This window comes from Carettochelys insculpta, chromosome 6, assembly GCF_033958435.1.
Source record: "Carettochelys insculpta isolate YL-2023 chromosome 6, ASM3395843v1, whole genome shotgun sequence".
Classification (NCBI taxonomy): Eukaryota; Metazoa; Chordata; order Testudines; family Carettochelyidae; genus Carettochelys; species Carettochelys insculpta.
Genome location: NC_134142.1, coordinates 78,601,044 through 78,620,112, shown reverse-complemented (window position 1 = coordinate 78,620,112; position 19,069 = coordinate 78,601,044). Strand labels below are relative to the sequence as shown.

General features: G+C 44.1%; 1 protein-coding gene and 1 non-coding gene across 3 annotated transcripts in view; both read left to right on the top strand.

Annotated features, from left to right (window-relative positions):
* IPO7 (importin 7) overlaps window positions 1-19,069 on the top strand; it is a 99,541-nt gene that overhangs the window by 41,886 nt on the left and 38,586 nt on the right. For both annotated transcript variants that reach the window (XM_074997426.1, XM_074997427.1), the window contains exons 10-16: window positions 339-438; window positions 2,481-2,557; window positions 2,969-3,085; window positions 4,072-4,161; window positions 4,652-4,817; window positions 16,490-16,650; window positions 17,589-17,717. In XM_074997426.1, the coding sequence (XP_074853527.1) occupies window positions 339-438; window positions 2,481-2,557; window positions 2,969-3,085; window positions 4,072-4,161; window positions 4,652-4,817; window positions 16,490-16,650; window positions 17,589-17,717 (840 nt within the window). The remainder of the gene's footprint in view (window positions 1-338; window positions 439-2,480; window positions 2,558-2,968; window positions 3,086-4,071; window positions 4,162-4,651; window positions 4,818-16,489; window positions 16,651-17,588; window positions 17,718-19,069) is intronic.
* LOC142015509 (small nucleolar RNA SNORA23) lies at window positions 4,348-4,529 on the top strand. Its single transcript, XR_012646164.1, has one exon. It is a non-coding gene; the product is annotated as a small nucleolar RNA SNORA23 (small nucleolar RNA).

The window sequence follows — 19,069 nt, the reverse complement described above, 5'->3', positions numbered from 1 at the left end:
CAGTGAGCCTGTAGTTAAAATGTTCTGTACTTAATGATTCAAAAATTGTACATAAAGGCAAAGCCACACGCTTTGAGATTTAATGTCTGCAGCAAAATTCATGCCACCTTTAGGAGCACCGTACTCCATTGCCCAAAGCAAACACTGTGGCTTGCACTGCACTGCAGATCTTTTAAATTTGAACAGTTGGCTTTTCTTTGTTCTGACAGTATAATTTTTAAAAGGTTTACATTCCAGATCTAAAACTGACATAGAAGAAAAAAATAAATGATTTTAAATAGAAGAAAGGAAATGATTGATTTAATAGCAGAAGTCCTTTTTGTTAACTCTTATTTCAGGGTATTATCCAAGATGTTATATTTCCCTTGATGTGCTATACAGATGCCGATGAGGAGCTGTGGCAAGAAGACCCATATGAGTATATACGTATGAAGTTTGGTGAGAAATTTAAAATTACTATTATGATAAAAAGTGCTGAAGAAAGCCAGTATTTAAAAAAGGGCATTATTAAAATAAAGATACTTTTATTTCAAGTGAGGAAATAGATCAGCATTTCCCAAATTTATTTGGCCATGGGACACATCTGGGCTTGGACCATATTGATGGAACACACACATGCTGTCCAGGGTGCTGGGGGAAAAATTAAGGAAAAAGTAAGGGAAAATTGCTACATGCAATGCTCGAAAGGTGATTTTAAAAGAGTCAGGTGTTTTTAGATGTCTTTTATTTTGCAGAGAACAAAAAACGAAAGAAAAATCATCTGAATGAACAACTAATATCCTTCTGATAGGAGGGCAGTTAGCAACCCTATAAGTGTAAAAATTAAAAATTAAGTAGAGACCGAAAACAAAACATCAGTATAACAGCAGAAGGAAGCGTGGTTACCGTTGTTCTTTTTGAACAAAAATAGAAAAGACAATATTGTTCAAAAAAGGACGGTCTTCCTTAATGGACTGTCTTCCTTAAACATTTTTATGAAAAAGAAATGCAAAACAAACTAGGTAGGGAAAAATATTTTTAAATGTTGTGGTTCTGTAAATTTATTATTTTTACAGAAAACGTCTGGAAAATAAAAATAACATTTTATAGTTTTTTTTAAATGGGAAAGTGTTTTTTGTGTCTTTTGATCACCAATCTGCTTAATATTAGGAATGATGCTGGAGAGCTGGATCCTCATATTAGGTGCAGAATCACATGATTTCTCTGAACACGAATTATGCTGAAATGAACCAAAATGACTGACTGTTTCAGCACAAGCTGTGTAATAACTACTATTATGAATGAATTGTAAATATGAATATACCTGCTATCTAAATACTATTCAAACGCCTTAGTATTTTTGATACATAATTGCATATTTAATATTTTAGAAGGAAGAATGTTTCTAGCATCAGAACTTTTCAACCAAATGCCTATTCACTTTGCTTGGTACAGCAGTGTTCCACAGAACACAATTTGGGAACCACTGAAATAGATGATGCTTATCAATATAGCTATAGATACCTTAAATTCAGCTATTTTGGTTCTCAGTGTAGGTGAACCAGGGAGTTGTGTGTGAATACAGGATGTTTATATGGTGGTGCCATAACTTTTTCATAGCCACAACAAAGCTAAATTTTAAAAATACAGAAGGTTGTTTAGATTGGCTAATGCTAATTTTTGTTAGTTTTTTTGTTAAAAATGCTGTTAAATTTAATTGTTAAAAGCATGTATGGCTTACATATAGCAGCTGCTTTTCAGATGCTGATCTTTACCATGTGTCACAATTACTTACTACAATTATAATTGTGCTTTGCACCAGGTGTAATTCAAAATAGATATACCCATATAGAGACTAAAAGAACAATGGAAGTTTTGGGTATTCTGATCATTTTTATGTTAATTTCCAGTGACTGTTCCCTTTATCCTTTGAAATGTTCTCAAAGTCTCTGTAGTCTGTTAAAGCGGGATATGAAAATAAAGGAAGTGGACCCTCCTCCAAGGCTTTTTGGTACACTTGGGGCTTTAGGCTACTCAGGATCTTGATGAGATATTGTTTGCCTGTAGTGACTAAATCCCCAAATGCAAACCAAGTGGTTATCTTCAGAAGTCCTGAAAGCCTCTGAAGAAGGTTGCACAAGAAGACAATTAAAGGCTTAGTTTTTCAGTTCTTCCACTTATTACAACCACTAAAAATATTTTCTTAGTCATTAGTGCATTAGATGTTTTGCAGGTACAAGAGTCAGTCCATAGTCAGAAATGTTAACATAATGCTCATAAAATATGGAATGTGTGTGGTGCCAGAAAACTCAAGATATGGCTTGTCGTGTGATTTCTTATTTTTCTTGTGTGAGATCTGTGTTGAAATGCTTGTAATAGCAAGGCACATATGGGTGATAAGTCTGAATACTGTTGCCTTTATTTTACGTTAGATCCTTAAATTATTTTAACCTTATGAACTGCAGTAAAGGACAAAAATGTATTGCTTATTTATTTAATAGATGTGTTTGAAGACTTCATTTCTCCTACAACTGCTGCTCAGACGTTGTTGTTTACAGCATGTAGTAAAAGAAAAGAGGTAAGCTATTCGATGATTAGCTTTGGACTAGACAAATCAAGTAGTCTCAGCCAAATATACAGAAAATATTTGAAACAAAAGATAAGACTATGCTGAAGATGGTTGTAAATCTTCCTGCATAATACCTGGGACGCATAGTGTTCACAACAATCCCATATTTTTTTTTTTTTTTTTTTTTTTTTTTTTTTTTTTTTTGCTGTCAGTACTCATTGAGGCTGGATAGCTGCATTGATTAAAGCACCCAGGATTTATAAATCAACATGGTGTTTTAACAGAGGCACAAAGTGCTGCCTAAATCCAGTTTTTTGAAGAAAAAATGAAATACATTTTAACAGTTTTAAAGATTTGAGAATGATGATATAGAAGGCTGGCTGAAGTATTTTTACTAATCCAAAGCTCTTATCCAACTAGGTCCTGCAGAAGACCATGGGCTTTTGTTATCAGATCCTCACGGAGCCCAGTGCAGATCCTCGTAAAAAAGATGGTGCTCTACATATGATTGGTTCTTTGGCTGAAATTCTCCTAAAAGTAAGTGCTGATTTCTAGCGGGTCTTCTGGTTCTGTTTCCTTCTTTTCTACCCGTCTTGTTCACACCAAACACAGTATTTATAATAATCAAGATTTTCTCCCTAAATTTGCAGCTTTTTGCATAGATAACATGGTATATCTCTTCCCTCGTTAGTTATTTGGTGTTTGAACGGTTGAACAGCCTTATACAGTCTCGCTCTTCGATGTCTTGCAATAAACTACACTACAGAAATACGTTCATATAGTTTTGGTATGTTGACGCAAAGGAATGCTGATAACTGAATGTTGACTTTCTGAGCACATTCATTAAAAATTATTTTATGAGACTTTATGTTCTTGGAAGTGCCATGGTGCCTTCTGATAAGTGGTTAATTGCTGCATAGATTCTTAGTTTCACTCAATCCAATCCAGTAAGGAAGTTTATTTGATCAGAGAGCCTACTGATTTAGGAACAGGTCATATTCATTTGTAGGTTTAGCATTCTTGTTTGTTTCTGATAGCAGAGGATGACTTGGAAGAAGATGATTATCTCTTGCCCTTGCTTCTTTGTCATGAGTAGTTTGTCTTTGGTGCCAGACAGAGATAGAACCTGCAAAATAAAGAAGACTTAGTGATCCAACAATGAGCAATAAGAAAAAAGAAATTGTACCATGAATCACTGGCCCATGTTGGTCCTGAGCATATGGTATCCTCCTAATTTTTTGGTCATGATGGTGAAATAGACAGCCCAGGGTCTTAAACTCCTGGCCTGTTGGGCCAGCCCTGATCAGAACAGTCAGTTCGGGTATTATGGGGGGAAGGGGAGGAGGGGCTTGTGCAGGGCAGCAGCTGCGGTCAGTGCCCCCCCACCTTGCCACCACCTCCACCTCCTGGCCCATGCATTTCTTTTACATATAAAATAAGATTAACAGTAATTCAGTTTTTTCTTCCATTTTTGTCTTCATGTAATAACACCAGCTGAGGTAATTGTCTTAATATTCTTGCAGAAGAAGATATACAAAGATCAGATGGAGTACATGTTGCAGAATCATGTGTTCCCTCTCTTCAGCAGTGAGCTGGGCTATATGAGAGCACGGGTAGGAATGTATAAGGTTTATTGTATTCACTTGATGATCTAGAATTAAGTAGCCTCAAAATTTTTACTAAATTGTATCTTGCTCTAAATTGACACACTATGTTCATATTTCTTATATAAGCTATATTCAAGTTTTATAAAAGTTAGTTTCTTAAGATGTAGCAACATATATAATTTTAAAATGGCTGCAATACTGTGTGCATAGTTTTCCCTCTGTGTCTGGTGGTAAGGTCCATTTGTGTTTTGCATTTGGCTCATACTGCTCACACAAAACTTGTGGCCAAAGATGAACTTGAGATCATAGTACTGGTCTAGTGACGTCCAAAAGACAAACCTACCACTGGCCAGCCTCCAAACTCTCATATATTTTTATTTTAAATGTTCTTTCTATTTATTAGCTAAATAACTACCTACAGTAATAATTATTTTATGGGATAATTGATGTCTTTGAAATTACTATTTTCTGAAGTTGTTAGATGCATTTTTTGCAGGCTTGCTGGGTCCTTCATTATTTCTGTGAAGTTAAATTTAAGAGTGACCAGAACCTTCAGACAGCCCTAGAACTCACAAGACGATGTCTGATTGATGACAGGGAAATGCCTGTGAAAGTGGAAGCTGCCATAGCACTTCAGGTTTTGATCAGTAATCAAGAAAAAGGTACACTTTTGTGAAAGTTAGAGAAAACATCTCTGTAGTATTTCTAAAGAAGAACTTATTTAAGTAGAAAAGATATAATTTATTTATTTATTTATTTTATTTATTTATAATTTATTTTCATGGATAAAGTATTAATGTATCAAGTATCATTACCTTCTCTGATATTTGGTTTTACTGTCCATTGATGATTTTGGACAGCTGTGATTAGAACAAGTAGAATAACTAATGTTTAGGTGAGGATCCTTCTTTGTGGCTCAGGGACCTTAGAAAGAAACATAACCTGTAAAATGTAATCACTTTATTACTGAATTCCAAGCTATTGTTTGAAATAGACTTGCAATAGTCACCATGAATACTCATTCATTAGTCTTTTTGTTTGTAATATAAATTGATCCCCCAAAATGGATTGGTAAAAACTGTATGACCCTCTTATTTCAGGAGTTTCCACGCTATGGCTCCTGGTCCATCAGGGTAAGCTGCTGGTGGGCTGTAACATTTTGTCCTAGATATGGAGCCTCGCAACTCCACTGGCTATGATTGACCATTTCCAGCCAATGGGAGCTGCAGGAAGGTGGTGCCTTGACTTGGGCTGCTTCATGCAGCTGCCATTGGCTAGGGTTGCATGCCTGTAGATTTACCAGGTAAACAAAATGTCCAGCCTGCCAGTGGCTTGCCTTGTTAGGCTGGTAGTGAAAGTTTGCTGAACCTGTTGCAGATAGCTGGTGATGGAATGTCAGTTCTGGTCTCGTTTCTTTAAAAAAAATTGCTAAAATGTTATTTTTACTTAAATTGTATAGTTCTGTTATAATTGCAATAAAAGTATTAATATTAATAAAATGTCATTAATATCAGTAATTTTTTCAATTCATGTCTGTGTATGCAAAACACTTCAGAACCTGCGCTTCTCTAGCAATTTTCCTAGTGCTAGCTGTTAGATTTTCTTAGTACTGTTCTACTACAGAACTATATTGATTCTTTTTATCACACATACTTACATTGGCCATAATATAATGGATTCATGTCAATACTGCAGCCTTTTTAAATTTTCAAAGACTGTGTTTAGAGGACTAGACTGGCTTAAAATGAATGCTAAAAGAGCCGTGCTGCAAATCTACGTGAAATTTGACTAAAAATGCTAGGTCATACATTCCAATTAGAAAAATACAAGCAATAGTACTATGGCATTGGTGTCAATCTGCTACTGTGTATTTTGATCTCTTCATGCATGTAGACCACTGGACCTTGTAAGTCTCTCAAGACAGTCTGAAAATAAAACACATGCAATCATCAGTAATTTCAATAGCCCATTATTACCACACACGTGCCAATCTACAGGGCTCTTGGGAAAGAAACAATAATAATGATTTGACAGTGACTTTCATTTATAAAGTCCTACACAATCTATAACTAAACTACTGTTTTCTAAAATATTCATACTGGTACTTAAAATGAACAATAAAATCAAAAGAAAATGGTGGTCTTATGATGCAGCGTTCAAACTTAAGCTGTGGAATATGCAGAAGAAAAGAATTGTGCTACTGCTTGTGAATTCTGAATTAATGAGAAGCAAGTAGAAGAATGGTTTAAAAAAAAGACATGCCAAGAAGCAATAAAAGTCCAACAGATTTACTTCATTTTCTCAGCTGGAGCAAGATCTCAATGATTTAGGTTCTTGAATGTTGACAAAACAGATACTTCATCATTAGAACTGGAATTTGCATGTTCTGAAAATGTTGAAAGACGACTAATAGAAGTCAGTAAAGCCACTTTTGTTTGTCACATCAGTGAGTTGAACTTGCTTAGTGAACCTTCGAGTTCTTGGTCTTTGCCAGTGAACAAAGCACAAAAACTATCAATATGTCTTGAAGAAAAAATTGAATCTCTTCAAGGGTTTATTGTGAACATTGAAAGTAATGTATATATGAGCTGTGTCAAATAGGAAATATGGACAAAACACCATTGTCATTGGATTTGCAGAGCAACATAAGGGTAACTGGTGTTGTCACGCGTTCACAGGTCATGTCGATGCTTGGCCCTGTATGGTCCCCAAGAGTGAACCCCCATCAAATTGCAACAGCCCTTCTTCGGGTCCACACTCTTGGGGTTTAAGCCATTCAGCCTCCTGGTTACTAGACTTCAGTGTGGCTGTCTCTTGTTGTTGGCCCCTTCAGGAAGTCCATTTGCCCTAGACGTTGGGGGCCTGCAAACCCAGAGGGAGTAATGCAACCCTGTTCTCTAGACCCTAGTGACTCTGAGGCAGCATAAAACAGGAGGATTTATTGAGCATCTGAACACAGCATGACTGTGTAGGCCCTCAGGCTTTGCTTTCCTCACCACAACATGTCTAAGTCTCTCTCTTCTGCATTTAGGCAGGCTCTTCCTGCTCTCTTCCCAGTCCAGAAGCACCCTCCTTCCATCCCAGTCTTTGATATCCGTGGCCTCAACAGCTCCTCCCATGTCCTTTGTTTCTCTCCTCTCATCCGTCCTTTGTTCCCCTCTGGCGGGAACCAGCTGGTCAGGTCACCAAGGTCATCTCTGTGCAGCCCATTTTCCTCCCGCTGGCCAGAACTAGCTGGGCTGTCTGAACTGTGCCCTCCCGGTCACCAGTTGCTAGGGTCCCATTCTCCAGGCTACTAGCCAGAACCTCAAGTTCTGTGCTGGTCCTCTGAAACAACTAACTCCCTTGCCTCCTTTCACCTTGTTTAACTAGTAACACTGAGTGCCACCCCTTCGGCATGCAAACTCTTGAAAACTAAGCATATCCCATTCACGTGGGCTACATCTACACTAGCACACTACATCGAAGTAGCCTATTTCAACATAAGAACATCAAAATAGGCTACTTTGACACGTATCGTCTACGCATTCTCTAGGGCTGGTGCCATCGACATTCAACGTCAAAGTAGTGATGGAGAAAGTCAAAAGGAGCCGCCCTGGAAGGAAATGTGGACCATCCACACACACAAGCGCTCCCCGTCAAAATAAGGGGCCAGCAAAGACCCAAGCTGCTCCCTTAAAGGGCCCCTCCCAGACACACTCGCCCTGCACAGCACGAGATCCACAGAGCCAACAACCGGTTGCAGACCCTGTGCATGCAACATAGACCCCCAGCTGCAGCAGCAGTAGCCAGAAATCCTGGGCTAAGGGCCACTGCACGCGGTGACCATAGTGCCCTGCAGGGGCTGAACAGAGCATCTCTCAACCCCTCAGCTGATGGCTGCCATGGAGGACCCCGCTATTTTGACATAGCAGGACGTGGATCGTCTACACACGCCCTACTTCGACGTTGAACGTCAGAGTAGGACGCTATTCCCATCTTTGGATAGAATAGTGATTTTGATGTCTTGCCGCCTAACATCGATTTCAACATCGAAATAGCTTACAGCATGTGTAGACGTGACGTGTACTATTTCGACGTTGTGCCAGCTACTTTGAAGTAGCCGACTAGTGTAGATGCATCCATGATGAAAAGAGTTTTAATTGAAACAACTGGCCATGGAAAATCTGTTTTTGTGGTGGTTTTATCGTATTTGGCCATTGACTCAAAGCTCACCCCATTGTTATTTTTAAAAGAAAAACCCTGCCGAAAACCAAATTTCCTGCTGGTGTCAATCTGATCTGCACTTGAAAGATGGATGAAAGTGGGACTACTGAACGTCTGGAAAAAGAGACCAAGAGCACTTCTTAAGAAACGTCCTGTGCTTGTTTGGGACATGTTTAAAGCACACAAGACAGATCAGGTGGAATGTGGCCAAAATGAAAACTACGTTGGTTGTGATGTCTGGAGACAGAACTTTTGTTCTGCAACTGCTTGATGTCTGGATGAACAAACACTTTAAAGGCACGCTATGCAAAGTGTGGTCCAAATTAATGTGTTTTAGGAGTGTGAAATTGGCAAAAGGTGGGAACCTTATCAAATCTGAAATCAGTCAGGTCAAGGGTATGTGGAGGATCATTCCCTCAAAAATGAAAGAAAAATCGTACTGGAAATGCTCTATCAGCATTGCATACAACACCATACGGAAACAGGATGAGAAAGAGTTGTAGTCTTAAGATGATACTGTTGATGTCTACAGTGATAATGCAGGTGCAGCTATGACTGAAGCAGAGTTTAATGAGCTGTTTGGTAAATCAAGGACTAATTTGTCAGATATCAGAGAGGTAGTCAAGTTAGTCCATATCTTCACAAACAACAAGAAGTCCTGTGGCAGCTTATAGACTAACAGATACTTTGGAGCATAAGCTTTTGTGGGCAAAGATCTGCTTTGTCATATGCATGAGTGGGGGCGTTCCAGAAGAGAGTATAAGTATGGGCTTATGAAAAAGAGGGAGTCCCAGTCAAGAGGAGTTGACAAGGTCAGTTCAGTCAGGGAGGATGTGGCCTATTGTGAGTAGTTAATGTGGAGTTGTGAACATCAGGGCTACGTCTACACTAGCCCCAAACTTCGAAATGGCCATGCGAATGGCCATTTAGAAGTTTACTAATGAAGCGCTGAAATGCATATTCAGCACTTCATTAGCATGCGGGCTGCAATGGTGCTTCGAAATTGACGCGGCTTGCTGCACGGCTCGTCCCGATGGGGCTCCTTTTCGAAAGGACCCCACCTACTTCAAAGTCCCCTTATTTTCATGAGCAGACGGAAATAAGGGGACTTCGAAGTAGGCAGGGTACTTTCGAAAAGGAGCCCCGTCGGGACGAGCCGCATCAATTTCAAAGCACGGCAGCCGCCCGCATGCTAATGAAGCGCTGAATATGCATTTCAGCGCTTCATTAGCAAACTTCGAAATGGCCATTTGTTTGGGTCTAGTGTAGACATGGCTCAGGAGAGGAGAAACCAGGTAATTTTAGTCAGGGAGGATGTGGTCCGTTATCAGTACACAATGTGGAGGTGTGAATCCGGGTAAGTCATTGATGGGCCAGGATATTTTGTATATCTGGAGTGTCTGCAGGCACAGAGGCCTTCATAGCTTCCATTATCTGTTTCCACCAGTGAAAGCTGCAGGAAGTTGCACTGTCTGCAGCTCCTGTTGTCCAGGAATGGTGAGCAACAGCAACTGTGGGGCTCCGTGCCTGCAGATAGTCCAGGTGAACAAAATATCCTGGCCCCATCAATGGCTTAATTTAATGGGCCAGGAGCCAAAGTGTGCCCCGAGCTAAAATGACAGCAGATTAAAAATTCAATTCAATAGTGCTTATAATTACCAGCTTCTTCTACGAGTGTCCCTGTGGGTGCTCCACATTAGGTGTCGGGCTCTCACCGGCGCCACAGGTCGGATCTTTCCAGCAGTTTCTGCCGGACCGCGCATGCACCGGCGCGCGCCGCTCCCTTGTGCGCTCCCAGCCACGTGCGCGATCCGGTCCTCGCCAGTTCCTCTTTAACCGCCATCGGCTGCAGACGGAATGCGCTCAGGCTACGGCCAGAGTCAGCGTATTTAACGTTCTTAAAGTGTTTTAGAGTTTCTTTTTCAGTCTTTTAGATTAAATTAGCTTGTTATTGTTTTCCAGAAAAAAAAAAAAGAGGAAGAAGTAAAGCTTCCAGTCTTAGTAACAAGCGGAGCACCGGAGGCCCGGGGACGTAGGGCCATTAAGCCTCCTGCCGCGGCACGCTGAGTCAGAGAGGGGAACAGGCACAGAGAAGGTGCTAAGTACCCTATTAACATCTCAAAGACTCACCATAATGTCCTCTTCAGGATTCAAAAAGTGTGAGTCATGTTGCGAAGCGATGCCGGCCTCCGACGGGCACAGTCAGTGTATAAGGTGCCTTGGGGAATCTCATGTCACCCAGAAATGTTCCTTCTGCGCTAAGCTCACAGCCAGAGCAAGGAAGGACAGGGAGATGCGGCTCAAAATGCTGCTCTTCGACAAGGCCCTCCAGCCAGACGTGCTGGAGCGGCCGCAGCAGGAGGGACCTGCAGGGGCCCATAAAAGGAAAGCTGCCTCCTTCACCCCGTTAGCGCAAAAACGGAGGAAGCTCTCACCAACCCGATCCTTGCCGGCAGCCACAGCGAGCAGGACAGGTGGAGCGCATAGCCCCCAGCCGCAGTTACAGCTGAGCGGCGGCAGCCCGGAGACGTACGTGGCAGAGGCTGAGCCTCCGATAATCAAACAGCCGCCCCGCACCGCTGGCAGGGCGGCTGCCAGGCAAGCGCTGGAACAGGCGGCACCGCAGGCAGCGGCACTGATGCCTGGGGAACCGGCAGTGCAAAGCGCACAGGCACGCGGCCTGCAGGCACCGGGGGAGACCACCCGCGTGGCACCGCAGCGGAGCGTGCCAAGCGCGGTGCAGACAACGGGGCCAAGATCCCCGATGCGAAAGGGGGCGGACCCAGCCCCGCAGGGGAGGAGAAAGGCAGCACAGAAAACCCAGCACCGCAGCCCTTCTCCAGACAGGGCTGCAGGGCTGCTTGCTCTGAGCCCTCCGCTCATGCTGCGGACCCCAACAAGAAGGCAGGGGTCACCCCCAGCCTATCCTGAGCCCCCATCCCCGTTCCTACAACCAGCCTCACCATGGCTCGGACCACCTTCGCCCTTTTTAGGCTTTGAACCTTTGGAGTACTACCAAAAGTCAGTCTTTCCAGTATCTCAATTATCCAGATGATCTCGCTCCCCCAGGCGCAGGGGGTATGCGCCTTGAGAGTGGTCCAGGTCCCCATCTCAGGAGCAGTGCCTGTGTTGCCATGGTCGCCCCTATCATGCGGGGCATAGACACCATAGGCATACTCCCAGGGACAGATTCCCCCAGACGGTTCAATATCCCCGAGGGCAATCGCGGACGGGGACAGAAACGCAGATATCTCAGGGGGAGTTGATTCTGGAACCCCGAGATTTTCCCTTGCAAGTATCTAGCGAGAGGATGTATCACCGTCAACAGGACCCAGAGGGGTCCAGAGAGGCTTACCCTAGCGGTTCCTCGCTCTCTTCCCCTGACGAGGCCACGGCCCCAGGGGGACGTCCATCCTCCGGACGATCTCAAAACAGTTCCAAGAGCTGTTTAAAAGGGTGGCCTTCACGCAAGGCACCCAAACAGCAGAGGTGCAGGAGAAACACCATAAGCTCCTTAAAAACCTGAGACCCCCGGCCTCTTCCAAAATAGCTATTCCGCTTAATGAAGCAATCATGGAGTCCGCCACCACAATATGGCAGACCCCTGCATCCACTCCACCTATAAACAAAAGAGCGGATAAGAAGTACTTCGTCCCGGCGAAGGGCATGGAGTTCCTGTTCAGCCACCCGCAACCAAATTCTCTGGTGGTGGAATCGTCTCAACAGAGGTCGAAAACTTCTCAGTACAAGACAGGGGGAACGGACAAAGATGCCAAGAAACTAGAGTTGTTCGGCAGAAAGGCCTACTCCTCCTCTACCCTACTGTTGAGAATGGCGAATTACGCAGCGCATCTGGCGAACCATAATTTTGACAACTACTCCAGGCTGACTTCCCTCATGGACTTGCTTCCAGAGGACAAGAAGCCGGTGCTCAAGGCCATTGTGCAGGAAGGCTACGCAGCCTCGAGGACGGGAGTTCAGATCGCCCTAGACGTAGCGGACACGGCAGCATGCTCAACAGCTACGGCAGTGGTCATGTGTAGGGAGTCCTGACTCCAAACATCGGGTATCCCGAGGGCTTTGCAGGCGAAGATCGTCGATCTCCCCTTTGACACGCAGAAGCTGTTTGCTGAATCAACCGACTCGGTCCTTCATTCCAGTAAAGATTCAAGAGCTACTCTTAGGACCTTGGGGATTTACACCCCTCCATACAGGAAGAAAAAGTATTACCCTCAGCAAAGACGGTACCAGTATCAACCACAGCGTCCCCAGTACCACAGGGGTTACGAGCAAGGGGGACATCAACAGCACCAGCAATACAGAACTCCCAGGCGACGTTCCCAACAGAGCCGTGCGTCCTCGGGGCAGGGCCAAAGGCCACAAGTTTGACACACAGATCCAGGGCTGCACCATCACTACCATCGTGCAATGTCATCCGAAGCTGCTATTCCACCATCGCCTCCGACCATTCTACGACCAGTGGCAAAGGATCACCACAGACAAATGGGTGCTGGAGATCATAGCCACGGGGTACGCCATCCCCCTTTAGTTGCTCCCACCGCCACAACCTCCACCCAGACCCCACCTAAAGGATGCCTCCCACGAAGCGAGACTCAAGCAGGAGGTAGACCATCTCATGTTCATAGGGGCAGTGGAAAGAGTGCCGGAGCAACTTCGAGGGAAAGGGTTCCACTTCAGATATTTCCTCACGGGGGGGTGAAAAAAAAAAAGACAGGAGGCTGGAGGCCCATCCTAGATCTTCGGGGCCTCAACCAGTACCTGCGCAAGCAACGCTTTCGGATGATTACAGTCACCTCTATACCTACGGCACTGGACGATGGAGATTGGTTCGCAGCCCTCGACTTACAGGACGCGTATTTCCACATAACTATCCACCTGGCTCACAGACGCTTTCTCCTGTTTATGGTAGGCAAAGAACATTTTCAATACAAGGTTCTGCCGTTCGGCCTCTCCTTGGCCCCCAGAGTCTTCACCAAGACCTTGGTAGTGGTGTCAGCCTACCTGCACAGACAGGGGGTGTTTATATTCCCATATCCGGACGACTGCCTACTGAAAGGGGCCTCGAAGGAGGAGGTACTTCGCATGATACGCGTCACAGCAGGCACGTTCTCTTCGCTGGGCCTGGTCATCAATTTGGCAAAATCAAAGAGACCCCACACAGGACATAGAGTTCATAGGGGCACGTATAAATTCTATCACAGCAAGGGTTTATCTACCAAAGACACGCTTTCGAGCCATCGGTTCTCTCGTGCAGGTCATCACCTTCAGCCCTACAGTGCTGGTTCTGATGTGCTTACAGCTGCTGGGCCACATGGCAGCAGCGACGTTTGTAGTACAAAACGCCAGGTTACACATGCGCAGCATGCAGCACTGGCTGGCAAGTGTCTACAAACCGGCAGCACATACCGTTCACAGGGTGGTGTCGCCCACGACAGAGGTGCGCAGATCCCTGCAATGGTGGTTGAATCCCAAGAACATGCTAACAGGGGTGCCTTTTCACCAACCACAAATATCGGTTTTCCTCACTACAGATGCCTCCCACGTAGGGTGGGGAGCACACATGGGCGAAGAGGTGACGCAAGGACTGTGGTCCTCCACGGAACAGTCACTGCACATAAATATACTGGAGCTCAGAGCAGTGTTCAATGCCTGCAGACACTTTCGAGACCATATACAAGGCAAAGTAGTCGGGATCAGTACAGACAATACTTCCACCATGTTTTATATAAATCGGCAAGGAGGAGCTCGGTCCCGTGCCTTATGTGCGGAAACAGTCCGATTGTGGAACTGGTGCATCGCCAACAATATAACCTTGAAAGCCTCGTACTTACCAGGCGCTCACAATGTGAAAGCAGACCAGCTGAGCAGGCGCTTCGCACTCACGCACGAGTGGCAGATCCATTCCGATCTGTTAGGACCAATCTTTCACGCATGGGGTTTTCCCCAGATAGACCTGTTTGCCACTCAACACAACAAGAAGTGCCCACGATACTGCTCCAGGGCAGGACTGGGATGGGGGTTCCTGGGGGACGCATTTGTGATCTCGTGGAGGGGCCCCCTGCTTTATGCATTTCCTCCCACAGTGCTTATCCACAAAGTCTTACAGAAAGCCAGGAGAGAGGGAGCCCGAATGATCCTAGTCGTCCCAACGTGGGATCGACAGCAATGGTTCCCCTTACTCCTGCGCATGTGGGACCGTCCACCAATGCCCCTCCCGGTGGCGCCGGATCTGCTCACGCAAGCTCAGGGGTCCATAGTGCACCCACACCCCCGAGGCCTACGACTACAGGCATGGTTAATCCCTGTCTCATCTCTCTAGAGAGCACATGTACGGAGGAAGTGCAACAAGTCCTAGAAAGTAGCAGGAGGACTTCCACCAGGAAGACCTACAAGCAGAAATGGACTTGCTTCACTGCATGGTGTTCTACCAAACAGTTAGCCCCCTTTGCTGTGCCTGTACCTGTAATACTAGAGTATTTACTGGACCTCAAGAGAGGAGGACTCTCCCTATCCTCGTTAAAGGTCCACCTTGCCGCTATTTTGGCTTTCAGACATGAAGAGGAAGGGCACACGGTGTTTGCCCATCCCATGGTTACCAGGTTCCTCAAAGGGCTGGTAAACCTATACCCCCCTCGGAAACCACTTCCACCTTCGTGGAGCTTGGACCTGGTGCTTAGTGCGCTAACGGGACCACCGTTTGAACCTTTAGCCACGGTTTCCCTCCGTCTCCTTACGATAAAGACGACCTTTCTTCTCACAATCACATCAGCTTGCAGGGTGAGCGAGCTTGCGGTAGTTATGGCAACGCCACCCTGCACAGTATTTTCCAAGGAGGCGGTAACCTTACGGCTGCATCCAGCCTTTGTTCCCAAAGTTTCTTCAGAGTTTCATATTAACAAACCTCTAGTTTTACCCTCGTTTTATCCAAAGCCTCATAACTCCTAACAAAGAGGCGCGCCTACACCTCCTGGACGTGAGGAGGGCGCTGGCTTTCTGTATAGACAGGACTAAGTCCTTCTGGAAAACGGATAGACTCCTAGTCTCTCTCGCTCCCACATCAAAAGGAGAAGGTCTCTCTTCGCAGAGAATCTCAAAGCACATCGTATCCTGCATAAAAATGTGCTACGAACTCAAAAAGACTCCTTTACTGGCCCCGCCCAGGGCTCACTCCACTAGGGCGGTGGCGGCATCAACAGCCTTTTTCAAGGGCGTTGCGCTAAGACATTTGCAGAGCGGCGACCTGGTCATCTTATGACACCTTCGTCAAACATTACGCCCTTCACAGGGTATTCGAAGAGGATACCCGTCTCTCGACAGCGGTCCTCTCGGGGACAAGCTGCACATAATCCGATTACCCACGTCCTATCTTGTGTTACTGCTGGGTAGTCACCTAACGTGGAGCACCCACGGGGACACTCGTAGAAGAAAGAGAAGTTACTCACCGTAGTAACGGTGGTTCTTTGAGATGTGTCCCCGTGGGTGCTCCACCACCCGCCCATCCTCCCCGCTTCGGATCTCTGTTTAGTGTTTTTCAGGAGCATCCGAGGCGGTTGGTCAAGGAACTGGCGGGGACCGGATCGCTCATGTGGCCGGGAGCGTGCAAGGGAGTGGCGCGCGCCGGCGCATGCGCGGTCCGGCAGAAACTGCTGGAAAGATCCGACCTGCAGCGCCGGGGCGAGCCTGACACCTAATGTGGAGCACCCACAGGGACACATCTCGAAGAACCACCATTACTACGGTGAGTAACTTCTTTTTTTTTTTTTATCTGAATCCATTGATAAGTTGACTCCCCCGTCTTTTGATGCCTCTGTTTTTTACTGTAAAAATTGAGCTTGTGAATGAGTATACACACTGTTTGCTGTTAGTATTTTTTCTGTATACGTTTTATTTAATGTGAAGTTTTACATGTTTTATAGAACTTTTAATATTCTAGTGTTCTGTTGAGACCCTTTCTATCTTTCTTTAGCTTTAGTTGTATGAAGAGTATGCAAATACTTCCATTGTATTAAAGTGTGTATTTCTGCTTTTCTTAGACTAGTACAGTGATTTTTATTACAAGAATATAAGAATCAGTATAATTGGTGTTTTACGTGAACTTACTTTGCAGCTAAAGAATATATTACACCATTCATTAGACCTGTAATGCAAGCTCTGCTTCATATTATAAGAGAGACTGAAAATGATGATCTTACCAATGTGATTCAGAAAATGATCTGTGAATATAGTGAAGAGGTTACTCCCATTGCTGTAGAAATGACCCAGCATTTGGTAAGTCTGTTTAAAAAAAAAAAAATAAGTGATTTTGTTCCTTAGATTCTAGATGTTTTGTCATTTGGCATCTGCTTTTAGATGTGTCCATTTAAACAAATTAATGAATATGTTTTGCATCAGGTGTTCAGAAGTTGCTTTATTCTTTGTACAATAAGCAGATTTGTTCCATAGCAAAATAGTAATTCTGATTTTGGCCATGATAACCCTACCAACAAATACATTTCACAGCTCACTTCAGAGTCAGGTTAGTGTCAAAGTCTTATTGACTTCATTACTAAAGTTAGTAAAACAAACTAAGGAGCAGTTTTTGGTAGTAAGTTGTAGGTGTCAGTTGTTTGATGTTTCAGCCGAAGTTAGTTGCATCTGAAAATACCTGGTGTGATCTTGAGACATCCAGATGTTAAAAGTTGTAGTTAGTTTTGTAAGCACAGAGGCCACGTTGATGCTGATGTCAAAATCAGACCCTTAATGTTTAGATTGAATGGTGTATAATGAACTTTATTTCCTCTAAATTAGAGTAAATCTACAATAATCTGCTCTAGCTGTGCAGTACAAAATGCTAACTTTGTTCTGTTTTAGAATCAGTCTGTTTTTATGAACTGTTCCTTCTTGTCTATATTGTAAACAATATTCCTGTGCATACAGTTTGCAAGTCTACTTTACTCATAGTCTGTTTATTCAGATTAATTTCAGAATTAAGAAATTTGGAATTTTGCGGAAAGGAAATTTGGAAAAACAAAAAATCATCATGTTGAGGGATGGTCCAAATAATTACCATTAATCTTTATCGGTTTTTTTTTTTTGTTTTTTTGTTAACACCCACTATCTCATAAGTTCAGGTGCAACATCTCAAACTTGTACTGTAGTCTGTCCTCAAGCATACCCTCTTTAATTACCTAAGTGACACCTACCTGGGTTTTACTGTTACTGTACAGGCAATGACATTTAACCAGGTTATTCAGACTGGACCCGATGAAGAAGGCAGTGATGACAAAGCAGTGACAGCAATGGGAATCTTGAATACCATTGATACACTCCTCAGTGTAGTTGAAGATCACAAAGAGGTAAGGAAATTTTTTTCCCCAAATCAGTCTCTTAAGATGCTGAACAGTTATTGTACACCGACTGAAAATCCAACAGTACACTTTCTACCAATGTGTTAAATCTTTTGAAAGCTGTGTTATTCTTATGTACACCTGCACACACAGTTACTTTATAACTGTAGTATACAGCCTTGAAGCATAGCCGTTTGCTGTTTTAGATCTTGGACACTTTACAGATTTTTGTAGTACTACAGATATTTGGATATAATTCTTTTGTACCAGCAGATGGAGGCAGTAACCACTAAAATTGAGTGATGTCTTTTGCTTAGGTGGTCTGTAGCAAATGTAGTCTTTTCAGCTGTCCTGAGGGTGTGTACCCTACATGATAAAGTTGATTTTAAGGCAGTCAGCTCAATTTTACAGTATCACTGTCTTCACTGAATGCCGTTATGTTGATTTTTAGAGACTGCTAAGGTCAATATTATTATACCAATCATGCGAGTGAGTATAGCACTAAGTTCAAATTTAAAAGGTCAGATTAATGCTAGTGTGCAAAGCACTTATTTAAATTGACTTTATTGGCCTCCAGAAGTGTCCTGCATGTATCCTACAATGCCCCACGGTTGTCCACTCTGGCTGCTTCCATCTCTGCTGCTCACCAGGTGCACAGGAATTAGGTAACAGAAAGCCCAGAAATTTTAATTTGGCACCAGGAAGCCAGGGAAATTTAAGTGGGCACCTGGAATCTTGAATTTCATTCTAGCTATCACATCACATCTATCTCCATAGCATCTATAGACATTTTCTAGACATCTTGCCATCGGGAGTAGTCAGTCTTCTGATGTGAGTTCTCAGGGATGCAAGAGAGCTCCATCATGGTCCCATAATGAGATCATGTTTGGGGAGAGAAGTCAGTGGCAGGCAGCCCGAGAGTCTGCAAGCAAAATGTGGACAGTCTCTTGCCCCACCCCCATGACCTCTTCCCACTGCAAAAGGTTATTCCACCACCGTTGACATCCCTTCGTTGCCCTGCAGCTTAACCTTCTCGCTACCAAATAAAATTATTCTTTTTATGACAACCACAGTCTGGTTCACATGTGTGGTAGGGTACGCAAATCATTGTGGGGAGATGGTGGTATCACAACAGCTAAATTCAGCAGAATCACAAGGCTGCCCAGTCATTTGTTCAGAGCTGCTGCCTTCCCAGGGTTCAAAGAGGACTCATGGCAGAGGGACCTGGGTGGGGGTTGCCAAAGCTGATGATGCCAGTGGGACCCCAGAGGGACTGACCAGAGTCCAGGATCTTGGGCTGGTGGTCATCAGAGGGGCAGCCCTGGGGCGTGGTGAAGCCAGTTGCTGGACCTGGCTTATTT